At 51.2% G+C, this 16,247-nt stretch overlaps 1 protein-coding gene and 1 long non-coding RNA gene across 10 annotated transcripts in view; one reads left to right on the top strand and one right to left on the bottom strand.

The window, feature by feature from the left end:
• Positions 1-10,153, bottom strand: part of LOC144105751 (uncharacterized) — a 79,506-nt gene extending 69,353 nt beyond the window's left edge. Inside the window, exon 1 of one of the 3 annotated variants that reach the window (XR_013308878.1) lies at positions 9,940-10,153. This is a non-coding gene — a long non-coding RNA (uncharacterized LOC144105751). Of the gene's footprint in view, positions 1-9,865 lie in introns of all 3 variants that reach the window. The other 2 variants (XR_013308877.1, XR_013308876.1) reach the window with 2 other exon arrangements.
• LOC144105750 (arylsulfatase B-like) overlaps positions 1-16,247 on the top strand; it is a 121,832-nt gene that overhangs the window by 36,919 nt on the left and 68,666 nt on the right. For all 7 annotated transcript variants that reach the window (XM_077638858.1, XM_077638857.1, XM_077638862.1 and 4 more), the window contains one exon: positions 10,989-11,082. In XM_077638858.1, the coding sequence (XP_077494984.1) occupies positions 10,989-11,082 (94 nt within the window). The remainder of the gene's footprint in view (positions 1-10,988; positions 11,083-16,247) is intronic.

Raw genomic sequence — 16,247 nt, 5'->3', positions numbered from 1 at the left:
TGATCCTTAGTGATGGAATTAAGCCTGCGGTAGTCGACGCAAGGACGAGGTTCCTTGCCCGGTACCTCAACTAAAATCAAAGGGGAGGTATAATCACTCTCACCCGCCTCAATAACACCGAGCTGTAGCATTTTCTTTACCTCAACCTCCATAATATCGCGCTGGCGGGGTGACACCCGGTACGCCTTGGATCGTACTGGCTCTGGGGAGGTAAGTTCTATATCATGAGTAAGGACAGAAGTCCTACCAGGCCTCTCAGAGAACTGACCTTGAAACTGTTGTAAGAGTTGGTGTAGTTCGCTTTTCTGCTCAGCCGACAGCGGTGCTTTAATGATTAAGTCACTAATGACCTGATCAGTGTCTTCCCTGTTCGTCACTGAGCCTAGTCCCGGAAGCTCGACCGGAAGCTCTTCGGGAACGTTTACCATCATACACACCACTGCTTCCCGTTGTCTATAGGGTTTGAGCAGATTACAGTGGTAAACTTGCTGTGCTTTCCGTTTTCCTGGCAGACTCACCACGTAGTTAACATCCGACAGTTTTTGAACAATCCGTGCTGGGCCCTCCCACTGCACGTCGAGTTTGTTTTTTAGCGATGTGCGCAATATCATTACCTCATCGCCCACCTCAAAACGACGGGCCCTGGCTGTCCGATCATAATAAACCTTGGCCCTCTGCTGGGCCTTTGCCATTGCTTCACCTGACAACTCCTGTGCCCTTCTTAAGCGTTCGAGGAGACTAAGCACGTACTCGACCACGACTGGGTCGTCGCCCCTGCCTTCCCACGAGTCTCGAAGCATGCGAAGCGGAGACCGCAGCGAGCGACCGTACACCAGCTCAGCTGGCGAAAACCCCGTAGCCGCATGCGGCGCGGTCCTTAATGCAAACATCACCCCAGGCAGACACAGCTCCCAATCACTTTGTTGCTCAAAACACAATGCTCTCAACACGCGCTTCATGACGGAGTGGAGCTTCTCAACGGAATTCGACTGTGGGTGGTACACTGAGCTGTGTAACAGCTTTACCCCCCACCTTTCGAGAAAGGCTGTCGTCAAAGCGCTAGAAAACACTGTGCCCTGATCTGATTGGATTTCCGCAGGAAAACGAACTCGCGCAAATATGGACAGTAGTGCATTGACTATCTCAACTGAGCTGAGTTCTTTAAGCGGCACTGCTTCAGGGAACTTTGTCGCTGGGCAGATCACAGTCAAAATGTGTCTGTACCCCGTGGCTGTTACCGGCAGAGGTCCCACTGTATCAATAACGAGCCGTCTAAAAGGCTCCGTAATGATAGGTACCAACTTCAACGGCGCCCTCGATTTGTCCCCTGGTTTGCCAACCCGCTGACAGGTGTCACATGTCCTCACGAAGTGTTCTACGTCACGAAAACACCCTGGCCAATAGTACTCTTGCAAGAGACGGTCCTTAGTCTTCTTAACTCCTAGGTGTCCGGACCACGAACCGCCATGCGACAAGCGCAACAGATCCTGACGGTAGCACTGAGGCACGATCAGCTGATCGAACTCCGCTCCCCTGCGGTCTAGATACTTCCGGTACAGGACCCCACCTCTTTCCACAAAACGAGCATTTTTCTTGGCGATACCTTCCTTGACATTGCAGCGCATGTTTTCTAGGCTGCCATCCTTTTTTTGCTCGGCTATCAAAGCCGACCGGCTGACTTTTAGCAACCTATTAAGTCCATCGGACGTAGGCGCGATGAGCAAATCTGCAGATAGCTCTTCTAATTTTCCCGTGTCGGGCGTTTCCTCTCCAGTACCTGGTGCCTTCAACGCTACAGGCTCAATTTTATTCAGTTCTGACGTGCTGTGAGTATCAGCTTGCTGCGCCTCCGACCCTTTCTCATTGTTCGACAACGTCGGCCCCGCAACTACCGTCTTTGCAGCGAGCTCCCGAACTCTCGATCTGGTTAAGGCCTGAACTCTAGCCTCACCAAACAAAAGCCCCTTCTCGCGCAGGAGGTGATCGGACCTGTTCGAAAATAGGTACGGGTACTGGGGGGGCAGCATAGATGACACTGCGGCCTCCGTCTCAATTGCTCCGAAAGGTCCTTCAATAAGCACTTTTGCTACGGGCAGACACACGCTATGAGCTTCCACGGCTTGCTTGATCCATGCGCACTCGCCCGTGAACATATCGGGTTCTACGTAAGAGGGGTGAACTACATCCATTGTAGCTGCGGAATCACGAAGCACTCGGCACTCTTTCCCGTTCACGAGAAAGTCTCGCATGTAAGGCTCGAGAAGCTTCATGTTCTCGTCAGTGCTGCATAATGACAAAAACACGACTTTTGTTTTTGTTTCTGGACACTGCGCCGAAAAGTGACCCGGCTTCTGGCACGTATAACACACGCGCGCTTGCCTCGTCTCGAACCGCTTTCTGCGTTCGGCTTCGGCTGCCGCCGTCTCCTTACGTTCGGTCGGACTGCTTTCACTCACATCCGCACTACTTGTGTCCTCCCTTGCTCTCATGGGTGTGAACTTCGGCCTCTCAGACTTGGAGCCAAATTCACCCTTTTGACCGTACTTAGCACCGCGAGCCCGACGCGTCACAAACTCCTCGGCTAGCTCGGCGGCTTTAGCCACTGTACTAACGTCTGGCCTATCCAAGACCCAGTACCGCACGTTCTCAGGTAACCGACTATAAAACTGTTCCAGCCCGAAACACTGCAGAATTTTCTCGTGGTCACCAAACGCTTTCTCTTCTTTGAGCCACTCCTGCATGTTTGACATAAGCCTGTAGGCAAACTCTGTATATGACTCACTTCTGCCTTTTTCATTTTCCCGAAACTTCCGACGGAACGCCTCCGCTGACAGCCTGTACTTTTTTAGCAGACTCGATTTCACTTGGTCGAAATCCTCTGCCTCCTCTCTCTTCAAGCGAGCGACTACGTCGGCCGCCTCACCGGGTAACAAAGTGAGCAAGCGCTGTGGCCACGTTTCCCGAGAGAACCCCTGCTTCTCGCACGTTCGCTCAAAGTTAACCAGCAACAAACCAATGTCCTCTCCAAGCTTAAACGGCCGCATCAGGTCAGTCATTTTGAACGATACTCGTTCTCCTGCACCGTGTGCCTGACTTCCATTACGAGCGCGTTCCATCTCTACCTCGAGACGCTTCATTTCCAAAGCGTGTTGACGGTCGCGCTCGTCTTTCTCTTTTTGTTCTTTACGTTCGCGCTCGTCTTTCTCTTTTTGCTCTTTACGTTCGCGCTCGTCTTTCTCTTTTTGCTCCCTCTCCTCAATGGTCTCAAGGCATTCCGACAGCTCGTCATCCTCAGCCTTCAACTCAAGAATAGCCCTTAGCAGTTCTGGTTTTCTGAGTTTGTCTGAGACATCCAGACCCAACTCTCTTGCAAGCTCCAGCAATTTCGGTTTGCGCAACGACTTCAAATCCATGGCTGCTCCGAATGCTGCTTTCTCTACTGCCTACTATTGTCTTGCCGCAAACTAACCCGGCAGCAACGACAACCACAATTACCAGCTCTGTTTCTGACACTAACAAAAGCCTGGCAAAACTCAGAAGAAGAAAGTCCCGCACTCACCAAACCTCGCCGCCAAGAATTCAGCGCAGTCGTTCCGCTGCAGGCAACCAGTCATCACACAGGGCTCGTTGCACTGCTCCCGAATGGTCGTTGTGCTGCTCAGCATACAGTTGACCGCATATCTTCGCTGCTGGCCTCCGTTGTCGGGATCTCACCGCTGGCAACCAGTTGTTGCAAATGGGTTGCAAGCCCCAAGGGTAGCGTTGGCCTGGCGGCCTGGGGCACAGCTGGAAACATCCGAAGGTCCCGGCAAAGGATGAGTCGACTGGCAACAGAACAACTTGTTTATTCTGGCATCGCAAAAGAGCAGCCGGTCAGGGCGACCACGTTACTCGAAGGAAGAAATCGAAGTCTCTCTTCTTCTTCTTCTTCTTCTTCTTCTTCTTCTTCTTCTTCTTCTTCTTCTTCTTCTTCTTCTTCTTCTTCTTCTTCTTCTTCTTCTTCTTCTTCTTCAGTGATTGTTGGGAAGGATGAAAAGGAGGGAGACACGGGCTTGTCTACTGGAAGACTAGCCTCCACGCCCACTGCCGGCGTGTCGTAGAAAGAGGAGGGGAGGGGAAAAAAGATTGAAAGGAAAGGGTAGGCGCGCAGCCGCAATGATAATGTCGAATGACATACGCAGTCCCCTGTGGCCTATAGGCGGCCAGAGAGGCCGGAGGCCTCCAGGAAGTTGAGGAGGTGCCGGAGGGCTTTGGCAGGATTATGACAGCCGGGGAAGAGAAGGTGGTCCGCTGATGTGCAGGGGAGGCCCAGGGAGCGGTAGCCAGCCTCCATGATAGTCCTTGCGGAGACAAGGGCAGGGCATTCACACAGGAGGTGTTGGGCAGTCTCTTCTGGGTAAGTGCAGAAGGAGCAACCCGGGGAGTCAGAGAGGCCGATGCGGGAAAGGCGGGAGCCGGTGTTGGCGCAGCCTACCCTGAGTCTCAGTAGGAGGCTGCGCTCTTTGCAGACCATGCCTCGAGTTGGGAGTGGATGGGGTGGATGGCCGTTTGCCACCCTGGGATCAGGGTGATCTAGGAGGAGGAGGCGGTCCACTGCGTTCCTTGCCAGATCCAAGGGGCACAGGTTCCTGGAGAGCGGAGTACCCGGAGAGTGGGCAGATTAGGCAAAGGAGTCCGCTTCTTCATTGCCCTGGACACCGATATGGGCCGGGACCCAGGTGAGACGGATGCGGGTTCCCCTGGAGCACAGTGCGTCGAGCCGCCAAGCAAGCCTGCGGGCGATGGGAGGACCCTTGAATGGCCTCAGGAGGAGCTGGAGGGCTGCCCTGGAGTCGGTGTAGATGGCTGCCTCCTTGATCCCAGGGCGTTGGTTTAGGATGTCAGCGGCCAAGTGTATGGCGGCAAGTTCTGCGGTTGTGGACGATGCCACAAAAGGAAGCCTGGCCTGTCTGCTCAAGTGGAGCGATGGCTTTTATACCCTCGGAGTCGAGGGCAAGAAGGAACGGCTTGGGATGAGTCGCACGAGACGGTGACGCACGGACATGTTGAGACGTGAAGTGACGCGTCCGCCGGGCCGGCGCCGGTCAGACCTCCTCGCCTCCCAGTTGGGGAGCTCCTCTCCCCGGCTGCCGCGCTTTGACAAGTGTGGGCACCAACATGCACACACACGCACACGCACACACGACGACACGTGGCATTGAAACCTGCCTGGACGCGCTTGGCGGGAGGCGTTACGGCAGCACTGAACGGGCCCAAAATGACCGCCACTTTGAACGAAGCCCCGGCGTCCGTTGCATCCGCGCCGGCTATACCGCGCATCGTAGGCGAAACGTAACAGCACTCAACCATCCTAGAAGCCTCTCAGCCTACGTGCTAAACTGCGAGGCTCTTCCCCTGTGTTCACATCGCAAGCACTATTTCGCGCAGCTGCGAACAGAAGGTGCCACAAATATGTAGTGCACGCGCCAGTTTGTGTCTCGAAAGTGCCCGGAGTGGTTCGCATTTCGTTGCGCTAGTGATTGCACTTGTATGTTGTGGTAGGTTAACTGCTTTGTATAAACCAAATGAAAGCAACAGCAAAAGAAAGCATATGGAAGCAAAACGGCGATAATGCTACAGCTTGTCATCTCATAATGGGGATTGTGCACCCAAATTATTCTACAAACTGCCCACCGACTTTCACCACATCTCCACTTACCTAGACCTAACCAGCTGCTTACCCGCTTTGCGTTGTTTTTAAGGCTTCCTTTACTTCCTAATTCCTTCTCGGCGTGATGTCCAGTTCCTCTACGCTGCTACCTCCTTCACAATTGTGCTGAATATTTCGGCTAATATATCGATCTGTGCATAACTCATCGGCTACTTCAACTACCTTTTCCACGTTTTTAATGGCGTTAAGCTCATTGCCTATTGGCCCATACGTCTTAGCAGAGCAGATAATCATCTTTAACTGAGGACGACGACTGCACTGTTCTAGCGAGCAATGACACTCTTGAGATATAATTATGCAGTTCGGAACACCAGTTGGAGACAGGGTAGCTAGACAGGCTACTGGCAGGCTGTCGCAGGACATGATAAACCGGGTTAAAAGCCACAAGACATGCGAGCGTATGATCCCATATAGAGAATAGAACTGGGATAGTGGTCGAAGCTGATGGACAAGCCTCAGGTACTTAAAATATCGAAGCAGATATTGCCAGAATCGAGTATGCTCTCCCGACCAGATGTAGCCTAGAAGTGGTAAAGAGGCAACTAGATGCTTTTAGGCAATTTCGATGTTCAAACTAACAGGCTTGCACGAGTGTGTCGTTACGGATATGGATAATATACTTAAAGTAACCGAGAAATTCTCCACAGATCAATAAACCATCCGATGTCTGAGGCAATGAGGTGGGGGTGGGCAATGCACCCAGAAGAACTAAAGGGAACTTTACAAGCATTGCAAAGGATAACAGCATCTGGTGAGGAATTACGGGGACGGGTTTCCGCTCGAAAAATTTACCACCCTGTATAAGCGATGGTAGTCCACTTCGATCTTACAAGAATCGTGGAAGAACGCCAATATTTCCTTATTCCATAAAAACGTGGGTACCAGAACTAAAACCTAAACACTGATAAACACTGATAAACACTGATTGTCATTTGTTGCTGCCATAGTATTTACTAAAGTAATCGCTAACAAAATAGGAGAAGCCTTACACTGCAGTCCACCAATATCAGCCTGCATGTCGCAAAAGCTACTCGACAATTGTCCTTATTCACACCATCAAACAGGCGATAGAAAAATATGCAGAATATACTGAATCAAAATATGCAGACATCACTGACTAGAAGTTTACTAAGTCTTAACCTTAACAGGCATGCCGGCTTTGCGTAAATGAAATTTATAATAAGCACATTTAGAGTTTCTGCAAACTATCTATAGCGGTTGCTGAGCGAACATTGTCATTCAAAGCGAAAGTAATGAGAAACAAATTAGGAATCAGAAAGGGTGTCAAGATGGAAGACACCCCTCCAGTACAATCCATTCTGTGTTACCGGAGGTATTCCGAGGACTGGTTTGTTGCGGACAGTTGACTGCTAATCAAGTCAGGGGCGGAACAGCAAAACCGCTTTCGGTGACCTTGCTGCACAAAGAAGAGGGTGAGTGAAAAAATTTAAAGAAATTTGAAGTAATGCTCACCATTCCGAGAAGAGAATATTAATTTAGGTTGAGGTCCGAAGCACTATAAGTTCTCTGGGTATACATCCAATTTGAGCAAGTTGTGACAGAAGATACGGACAACGGGAGTGAAATAGTTAGGATAAGGAGAATGAGACGGATTTCATTTGGCGGGCACTCTAGTGCGATGAATTACAGTTTACCAGTATCCCCCAAGAGGAAAGTATATAACAGCTGAATCTGACCGCTACTAACCTATGTGTAGGAGAACTTGAGGCTAACGAAGAAAGACAGATTAAATTGAGAATAGAACACGATGGATGAAGAACAAACGCTCTCTGAATAATATTTAAATAAATAAATAAACGCAATGTAGCCGCTCGACATGTCGAAGGGCACCATGCTGCGCGTGTAAACAGAGGGGCCACGCGCGCGTCATGCCCCCTATGTGGGTTGTGCTGGGGAGCCCGAGGCAGTCATCTGGCCTGGCGGTGATCTGTGTCCAGCAGAGGTTGGCAAACGCCCTCATTTTTGTTTTCCTCCCTCAAGCTCACTTTTATTCCATGACCCTCCGTCACCCTCAGGGCGTCAGGAAAGGAGACACGTACTCACCAATGCTATTCACCGCCTGCTTACCGGAGGTATTCCGAGGACTGAATTGGGAACAGTTTGGGTTAAGAGTTAATGGAGAATACATAAATAATCTGCGATTCGCTGAGGACGTTGCCTTGCTGAGTCACTCAGGAGGTGAACTGCAAATCATGATCAACAAGTTACGCAGAGCAGTACGATGGGTCTTAAAAATAACATGCGGAAAACCAAAGTAATGTTCAACAGTCTATCAAGGGGACAGCAGTTCACAATTGGCAGCGAGGTGCTCGAAGTGGTAAAGGGATATGTCTATTTAGGGAAAGTAGTGACAGCTGATCCGGATCATGAGAGGGAAATAACTAGAATGATAAAAATGGGGCGGAGCGCATAAGGCAGGTTCTCTCAGATCATGAAAACAGGTTACCAATATCCCTCAAGATAAAAGTGTACAACAGCTGTGTCTTACCAGTACTCACATACGGGGCAGAAACGTGCAGGCTAACGAAAAGGGTTCAGCTTAAGTTAAGGACAACACAGCGAGCCAAGGAAAAAACATTATACGTGTAACGTTAAGAGATCGGAAGCGGGCAGAGTGGGTGAGGGAACAAACACGGGTTAATGACATCCTAGTCGAAATCAAGAGGTAGAATTGCGCTTGGGCAGGGTGTCAACACCGAAGGCAAGATAACCACTGGTCCTTAAGGGTAACGGTGCGGATTACAAGAGAAGGCAAGCGTAGCAGGGGGCGGCAGAAGGTTAGGTGGGCGGATGAGATTAGGAAGTTTGCAGGCATAGGGTGGGCGCAGCTGGCAAAGGACCGCGTTAATTGGAGAGACATGGGAGAGGCCTTTGCCCTGCAGTGGGTGCCGTCAGGCTGAAGATGATGATGATGACCGAACGAGATGGCGTGATCCGGTCGTGTCTCAGACCATGACGTAGTTTCGGCTTATTCCGGCCTGTCTCAGAGCGGGAGGCAGGCACTCCGCACGCTTGGTGTCGTGTTATGGCTTCATGGCGCATTGTTAAACTTGTAGTTTATGTTGTGTGTCAGGCTTTTTAATTTTCGGAGGCTGGCGGGGTCTCGCTTGGTGTGGACTCCGGCCTGTTTGAGAGTTCGAGTTTGTAGCTTTTGCTGGGCGCAACTGCCCACTACTTTCCAACATAACTGTAAATCAGCCGCTACCGTTGAAAAATGTGTCCTCTCCGCCCGTCGCAGGGTGCCGCCCGGGTCAGAAAAATTTTAAGTTGGAAAATCATCAACAAAGAACAACAATATCGTTACATCATCTAATCTCACTACTTTTTACGGGAAAGTTCTTCGAAGCAGAGGTGCTTCCAATAACACTGATACGAGCTTTGTAGTCACAGCACACGCAGCTCCCATTCAAGAGACCGAATGGCAAGAAGTATTGCATAACCAGCGGCAGCACCGCCGCGGCGCAAACATGATCACAACGCGAAGGGCTTCATCCGCGCAGCGATGGATCGAGCACCAGACACCCACCCAATAATCCCCTTTCATCTTAAGCGCGCGGGTTCAAGCAGATGGCTAGATTTATTATCACCACGTTGCAATGATTGCCGCGCGTCGGCACATATTTCCTCACCAACGCACACTTCTTCACTCAGGGTCGCACATTCAGCTCGCTGGGTCATTCTTGACTCCCAAAGCCTTCGTTCACCTAGTGTGCCGAACGTTTTATGAGTTTAGTTCCCCGCTTCTTCGCCGTTTCTTGCGTTCTCTCTTTTCATCAGAAGCCCAGCTGTGGTGCTTTGTACGCGTTTCCTTTGTTGTTGTTTTTTATTTACAACACAGGCGCGGCGATGTACAAGGCGTGCAGCTCGCCGCCTATTCGTGTTCCCTTCTGATACCTCCTGATCGCAGAAGCTGCGCCTTCCCCCGGGAACCTTCGCCCTAAGAACTAACGCTCTAAAACGGGAATCCATAACGGACTACACTGAGAAGAAACGTTAGCCCGGAGTACGGTTCGGGCCTGCACCCTTGCCCTGAGACCGTGCATCTTACCCTCCCTCGCCCTCTCCTCATCATGTCTCCCTTCCCTCACCCTCCTCCTCACTAATTTTCATGCACCTATCGTCCCTCACCCTTACCTCACCGAGTGAAATCCTCATAAAGTGAGGGTGAGGACGCTGTCGTGAGTGCTCGCCCTCGTGAGGATGCCCACCTCTTGTGTCGATGCAGATTCCTTTGGCTCGGCCACGGGCGGACCAGCGGTAAAGCGTAGAGTGCAAGCGCGGAAGCCACCGACTCGCACATGCTGAACGCGAGCTGCGGGGAGTAGCCGCGGCAGCTGGCGAGGAGTCGCCGCCCAATGTAGCGCACCGTTCGAGCTTACGCAAAAAGCCAGTTTAGCCGCAGCTGGCGTTGCAAGGAGTACAGGGAGGAAACGAAAGCAGGAGAACCGCACCGGAGAGACGGGGTGTAGGCAGGAAGGATCGGAGTGAAAGAAGGGAGACAAAGCGCTGCCGCTTGTTGCGCATGCAGGGGAGAGGGAGAGGCTAGCGCCGCGTTTGTACGAGGTGAAAAGGACGATCGCGAGACAAAATGGTGGAATGTATCAGAAAGAGCCGCTTGGGGCTTGCGAGTGTCGCAGATTCAGCTGTGGAGTTCAAGGACGCGTTAACGAAGTTCGAAGAACAGTACAACACTACGGATGTTCGCGAAAAGTGTGCACCGTGGGATGCTCGCGAATTCACCACGCTGGCGAAAGTGCTTATACTCCATTCCGACGGCAAAGTCGGCAACGCGTTGACGTTCGATCTGGACGTGCAAGACCGCGCCACTAGCGGTGGTGCTCGCTAAAAAAGCTGCGAAGGCCAGTGGCCAAACGAGACCGAAAAAGACAGGCTAGCCGGGTGCCTAAACTTGTTTGAAACAAACAGGCCAAAGCCAAGTAACTAAACATACTCAAAAATACAGGCGCAGCGAAACAGCTACAGGTGCGCGGAGTAGAAAACCAAAGGCAAGTAGCTATTTGTGTGTCAAATTAGCTCGTCGCGTGCATAATATTTCTGTAAACATGCTTGTGCGAGCGCTACCGTCCTCGTTGCATGCATACGCCAGACCGACCTTACGTGCCTGAAACGCCGCTAATTCTAAAGAGTTTCCGCTGAATAATTCGCTAAGACGGTAAGCTGAGCTATGCTATTTTTTTATTTCTGGGTGTCTCTTCCCTCCTTACTTTCTGTAATGCTTTCTTTGAACATGTTTCAGGATGATCGCGGCCTTTGTCGCCTGCCTGCTGCTGTCGAGTGCTTGCGCTGACGGAAAGCGTCCGCACATCATCTTCATCTTGGCGGACGATATGGCAAGTAACATGTTTCCATACTTTTAGCTCCCTGTCAAATCGAAGAACCGAAATCGATCGCTTTCACTATACGGAAATGCTTCAGTGACGTATGGCCTACGAAAAAACAAGACTTGGTACATAATGAGGACATAAATGAAGAAACTTGCATATGTTCTTCGTAGCCGCAAGTGACTCAAGGCAATTTGGTTGGTGAGGGTTTAATGTCTTAAAGCGACTAAGGCTATGAGGGACGCCGTAGCGAAGGGCTCCCGAAATTTCGGCCACCTGGGGTTCTTCAACGTGCACAGACGTCGCACAGTACATCGGCCTCTAGAATTTCACCATCCAAATTCAACCGCCGCGGCCGGGATCCAAACGGCGTCTTTCGGGCCAGCAGCCGAGCTTCATAACCTCTGCGCCACCCTGGCCGTAAAGGTCTTTTATCCTGAGCCGTGAAGTAGGGCTGCTGTAGCATCAGTGGATGTAATACCTTCCCGAGCGTATATATACTATAGCTCCTCTCAATTTGAAAAGATTAGGAACGTTGACGATGCAATACGGTTCGCAACGTATGGCCGAGAAGCAACTCCCTCGAGCTCCGTACGTTTGACATGCGCTATGCGTGTCGTTCTTCGCTGCGCCAGTTGTCATTTAAGAATGCCTGACAGATTCACCCACACGCTCACCAGACCGTCCGCATGGCGCAATGACTTCCTGCACCCGTTGCCATTAATGTTACAAATAGCAGAACCACCTTCCTTAAGCTCAGAACGCCGTCGCAGCGTAGGACACATAAATTTCCTTCCCCATGGAGATGGACATCGAAAGTTCCTTTAAGAGATACTAGGCAACGCTGGTAATGCTTTTTCGCGTCTAAAGGGTCGAACACAGGAAATAGACCCAAAAAATCCCAAACTCTTCGCCGTCTTCCTGGGCTGCTGATAGACAGTAATAGCCAAAGTTATGGCTCCATCCCACTCCCTGACCACACGTTGACACCACACGTTGACACCACACGTTGAACCCTCACCACACCGACACGTTGAGCCTTTAGCAGGCTGCGAGGTCGTTCGAAACTGGGGCTTAGCCCGCGAGGGGCGCAGGGGGGTTTACGGAGCTTCTCCCAAGCGAACACCCCTAAAGAAAGCCGGGCGCCAGGCCGGGGGCCGCTTGTACCCATTTTTACCGGTGGGTGTCCGGCGGCGGGTTTCGAACCAACCACCTCCCACAGCCGAGACGGGCGCCCAACCAACTAGGCCACGGCTGCGGTAAAGGGTCGAACACAGGAATTAGACAAAAAAAAAAATCCCAAACTCTTCGCCGTCTTCCTGGGCTGCTGATACACAGTAATAGTCAAAGTTATGGCTCCATTCCACTCCCTGTGATATTAGGCGATGTTAGGTGATGTCAGAAAGTTAGGGGCGGATCAGATTAGGATGTCTGAGGGTGTAGGGTGGTCACCGCTGGCACAGGACAGGGTTAATTGAATAGATATGGGATACACCTCTGTCTTGCAGTGTTCATAATCAGGCTGATGATGATGATGAATTGAGACTCCTTTAGGTGCATAAAAAATACTGTACCGCGGCCTTGTTTAACCTTGCCATGTAAATCATATTCGGAGCTTACCCTTTGCCGTCTTCTGCGCTTTAATTCACAAAATTAAAAAGCGAAGGCCTTGTACGGAATGAAAAATGTATTCACGTATACTACGAAAAATACAACAAGTGTCAGTAAAGCAGCTATTAAAGCCTCAAAATTCTTCCACTGAAGACGGGGCATTTTTGACCTCCAGTCGCGAAGCTGCGATGCCGGCGCTGCTCGGGATTGCTCAAGCTTCATATTTCCCCTGCTTTGTTCTGACCTGTATGTACACTTTGTACAGATCTGAAAAATGAAACTCGAAAAGTGTCATTGAGCCAGTTTCTTCTTTTAGTATTTCAAGCTATGCCCGTTATCACAAAAGAGCGATCTGTGATGACAGTGAGGCCCGCCGTCATTACCTTCTTCCAAATCTTGGCCCATTGCCCGCGTAGATCTAGCACGAGCTGTTCAAAATGTCTGGTGCTATACGGCGCCACTTTTTTAACAGTCGAGGATCAGTTCTAGGCTTGGTTAAGTTTCGTAGGAGCCCTTCAAATATCCTAGGAACAAAGTTAGGCTTCAGTTAGGACAGCTCAAGTCACAGCGACACGACGTCCCCATCCATTCCGATTTCATGAAGACAGGGACCCGACATCTTGGCAGCAAGTTTTTGTTGTTGCCTTAGTGACATGGCACATATCCACGACGCGGAATTGGTCAGGGCTAAGTAAGGAGGGCCAAGAGAAGAGAATAAACTGGTTCTAAGCTAGTGGTTGTGTTTTGGGTAATACGTCAGAGATTAAGTGTCGCCGCTAAGGTGGCTGCACATCGCTCCAGTGGAAAATCTCGCCATCCGCGTAAATACGTTCCTTATATCAAGAAAACTGACTTGAGACTATCCGAGGAAGCTCCCGAAGCTCATGCGCCGTCTGACTGGGTGGCATTCAGCAAATGTCCCTCAGTCATCTCTGCCGCTGGACTGTGCTCCGAGACTAGGCGTCGGGCCACCGGTTACGCGCTGGCAGAGGGGGCTTTGCGGGCGTAGTTCACGACGGCTTCAGCAACACCTCTTTTGACAACTGAGCCTGGGTTCCAGCTCCTGGTTCCTCCTCCCGGTCTATCAGCGGCAGCGCACATCCCGCCTTCTCCAAATGCACCTTAGCCCGTGAGCGGTCTGCCCTCTGGGCGGAACTCGGCAATGGCTACCCAGCCTCCACTTCTGGATGGGGCTTCAACCGTGCTGCGTGGGGAGGAGAGCTGTCCAATGTACCTGCTTCAGCGCCTGCATCCGTGCCACCGGCTTCCCGCCGTTCTCAAAAACGCCCCTCATCCGGACTGCTGGTACCCCACTTCAAGCCCCCGTGGTTGGCGTGTGCGGGACGCATTCGCGGATGCGCTCTTTGTTTTACTCAACCATCCAGATTCAGCAACGCGGAATGTGCGCCATGCTCGCAGTCCAACATATGCCCCGGGCCTAACGGCGTGGTCAGGCACTCCCTCGTGGCACCTGGAGCCAGATTGCTGGAGTAGTGACCGCCATCTTATCATCATCGGTCTCCATCCATCAAGGGCCCGCCGATTACGCCGTAGGTATTCTGTGGTCAATTGGGACGCGTTTCGCACCACCGTCGAAGATCTCTCCCTGCAATCATCTACACTACTTGTGGTCTGCATACAAACTGCGCTGAATAAGGCTACTGCTGTCACCTGGACGGACGTGAATCGCACGGCGCCTGATGTGGGTCTGCTTAACCTGTGGGCTGCTCGCCGACAAGCGGAGATGGCAGCTTCCCGAGACCCGACTTCTGCGCAAGCACGGACAAGGCTGAATTACCTTAATTCCAATGCTCGCAGATATGAACGCGATCTCTCGTGAGTGCAGTGGCATGCGTGGTGTGAGCAGTTCTCGACAAAGTCATCGAATGCTTTTCTCTGGCGAACGTTCCGTGCAGTGGAACATGATTCCCGTCGTCCAGACGCAGCGGCCACAGCATGCTTCGCTGCTAACTTAGCTCCAGATGATTTCGCCAGAGAGGCAGCGCGGAACTTTTTCCCCAAGTATGATGTGCTGCCTCCAAGGGTCATAGGAGCCCCCTTGGCTGCCATTCAAGCATATGTCGATAACCTCCCATCTACAGACGACGCCGAGAGAATTGCAAGCCCATTTTTCATGCCCGAGTTGCTTGTAGCAATAGATCAGGCCCGTCGGAAGATTAAGCCCGGTCCAGACTTCATTCCGTACGAGGTTTACAAGAATTGTAGTTCCGCAGTACTCCCTCAGCTCCTCGCCGCCGTTAACAAGGTATGAATAGAAGGCGCCGTCCCAGAAACCTGGAAGTCGGCTATTGTGATCCCCATCCCAAAGCCGGTGAAGCAGCCGACAGATCTTGGTAATTTCCTGCCTGTATCCCTTACGCCATCCTTGTGCAAGCTTCCCGAAAAAATACTTGCCATACGACTGTCATGGTGGCTTGAGCACCATGATTTCTACCACCCCTACCAATTTGGCTTTCGCACGTCCATAGGTACAGAAAATGGACTGGCTGTCTTAGCGTCAGCAGTTCTGGCCTCAACTCGCAGCCACAATGTACGTACTGTACTGGCCATGTACGTTGAAAAGGCGTACGATAATATCAGGTATGCTGCCATCCTGGAATCACTTGACATGCTGCATTTCCCCGTTAGAGTGCGCAATTTTGTTAAATCCTTCCTTGAAGGCCGACAATATGGCATACGCCTCAGTGGTGAGGCCGTCGGATAATTTGTGCCTCTTCGCGGCGTACCCCAGGGATCGGTATTATCGCCAACGTTATTCAATATTGCTTTTATTCGCCTTTCTTGGCGCTTACATGATGTCTCTGATTAAGTTCTTATTGTACGCTTATGAGATATCAGTGTGGAGCACTCACAACGATCTGATGATTCAAGCAGCCATAGTTATTACATCAACTTATGCTTCTTCAATTGGTCTCCAGCTTTCAGTGAGCAAAACCACGTTCGCGTCAGTCGCCAACCAAAGGGGGCGCCGTAAACTCGCTGCAACACCAATTCGTCTCCATTTATCCGGAACTCCAGTTCAAGAAAGTTCAACCGTAAAAATCTTGCGCTTGACAACACACGAGTCAGGAACAGAAACTTCTTGGTTTTCTCGGGGTAAAAAGCAAGCAATTCAGGCGTTGGGTCTGATTAGATGCATTGCTCCTAAAACAGGCGGTGCCCGCTCTCATGTTGCACGATAGTTGGTGCGGGCGGTTGTGCAACCGCGCCTCGTTTACCAAGCCCAATTCCACCATTTGACGAGGGCTCATTGGGATCGCCTTGAAGCTGTTAATCCAGAGGCAATGAGGGTCATCACTTGCCTTCCCCGCATCACCCCGATCGTGGCGCTTCAAGAACATGCGTAGCTGAATACACTAGATGAGCTGGTGCAGCAACGACACGATTCTCGCCGACTTAAGTCTAAGCTTACACACACAAGGTGTGCACTCAGCGCATATGCTTCATCGCACTCCATTCTACAGCCGCCTCCGCCAGTTCTCCCTCCGTGGAGTTTTGCACAGCTAGGTGACAACAAACCAATTGATCTACGTCGGCCATAA

This window comes from Amblyomma americanum, chromosome 9 (genome assembly GCF_052857255.1).
Source record: "Amblyomma americanum isolate KBUSLIRL-KWMA chromosome 9, ASM5285725v1, whole genome shotgun sequence".
NCBI classification, from domain to species: domain Eukaryota; kingdom Metazoa; phylum Arthropoda; class Arachnida; order Ixodida; family Ixodidae; genus Amblyomma; species Amblyomma americanum.
This window is presented reverse-complemented; position numbering and strand designations above follow the sequence as displayed.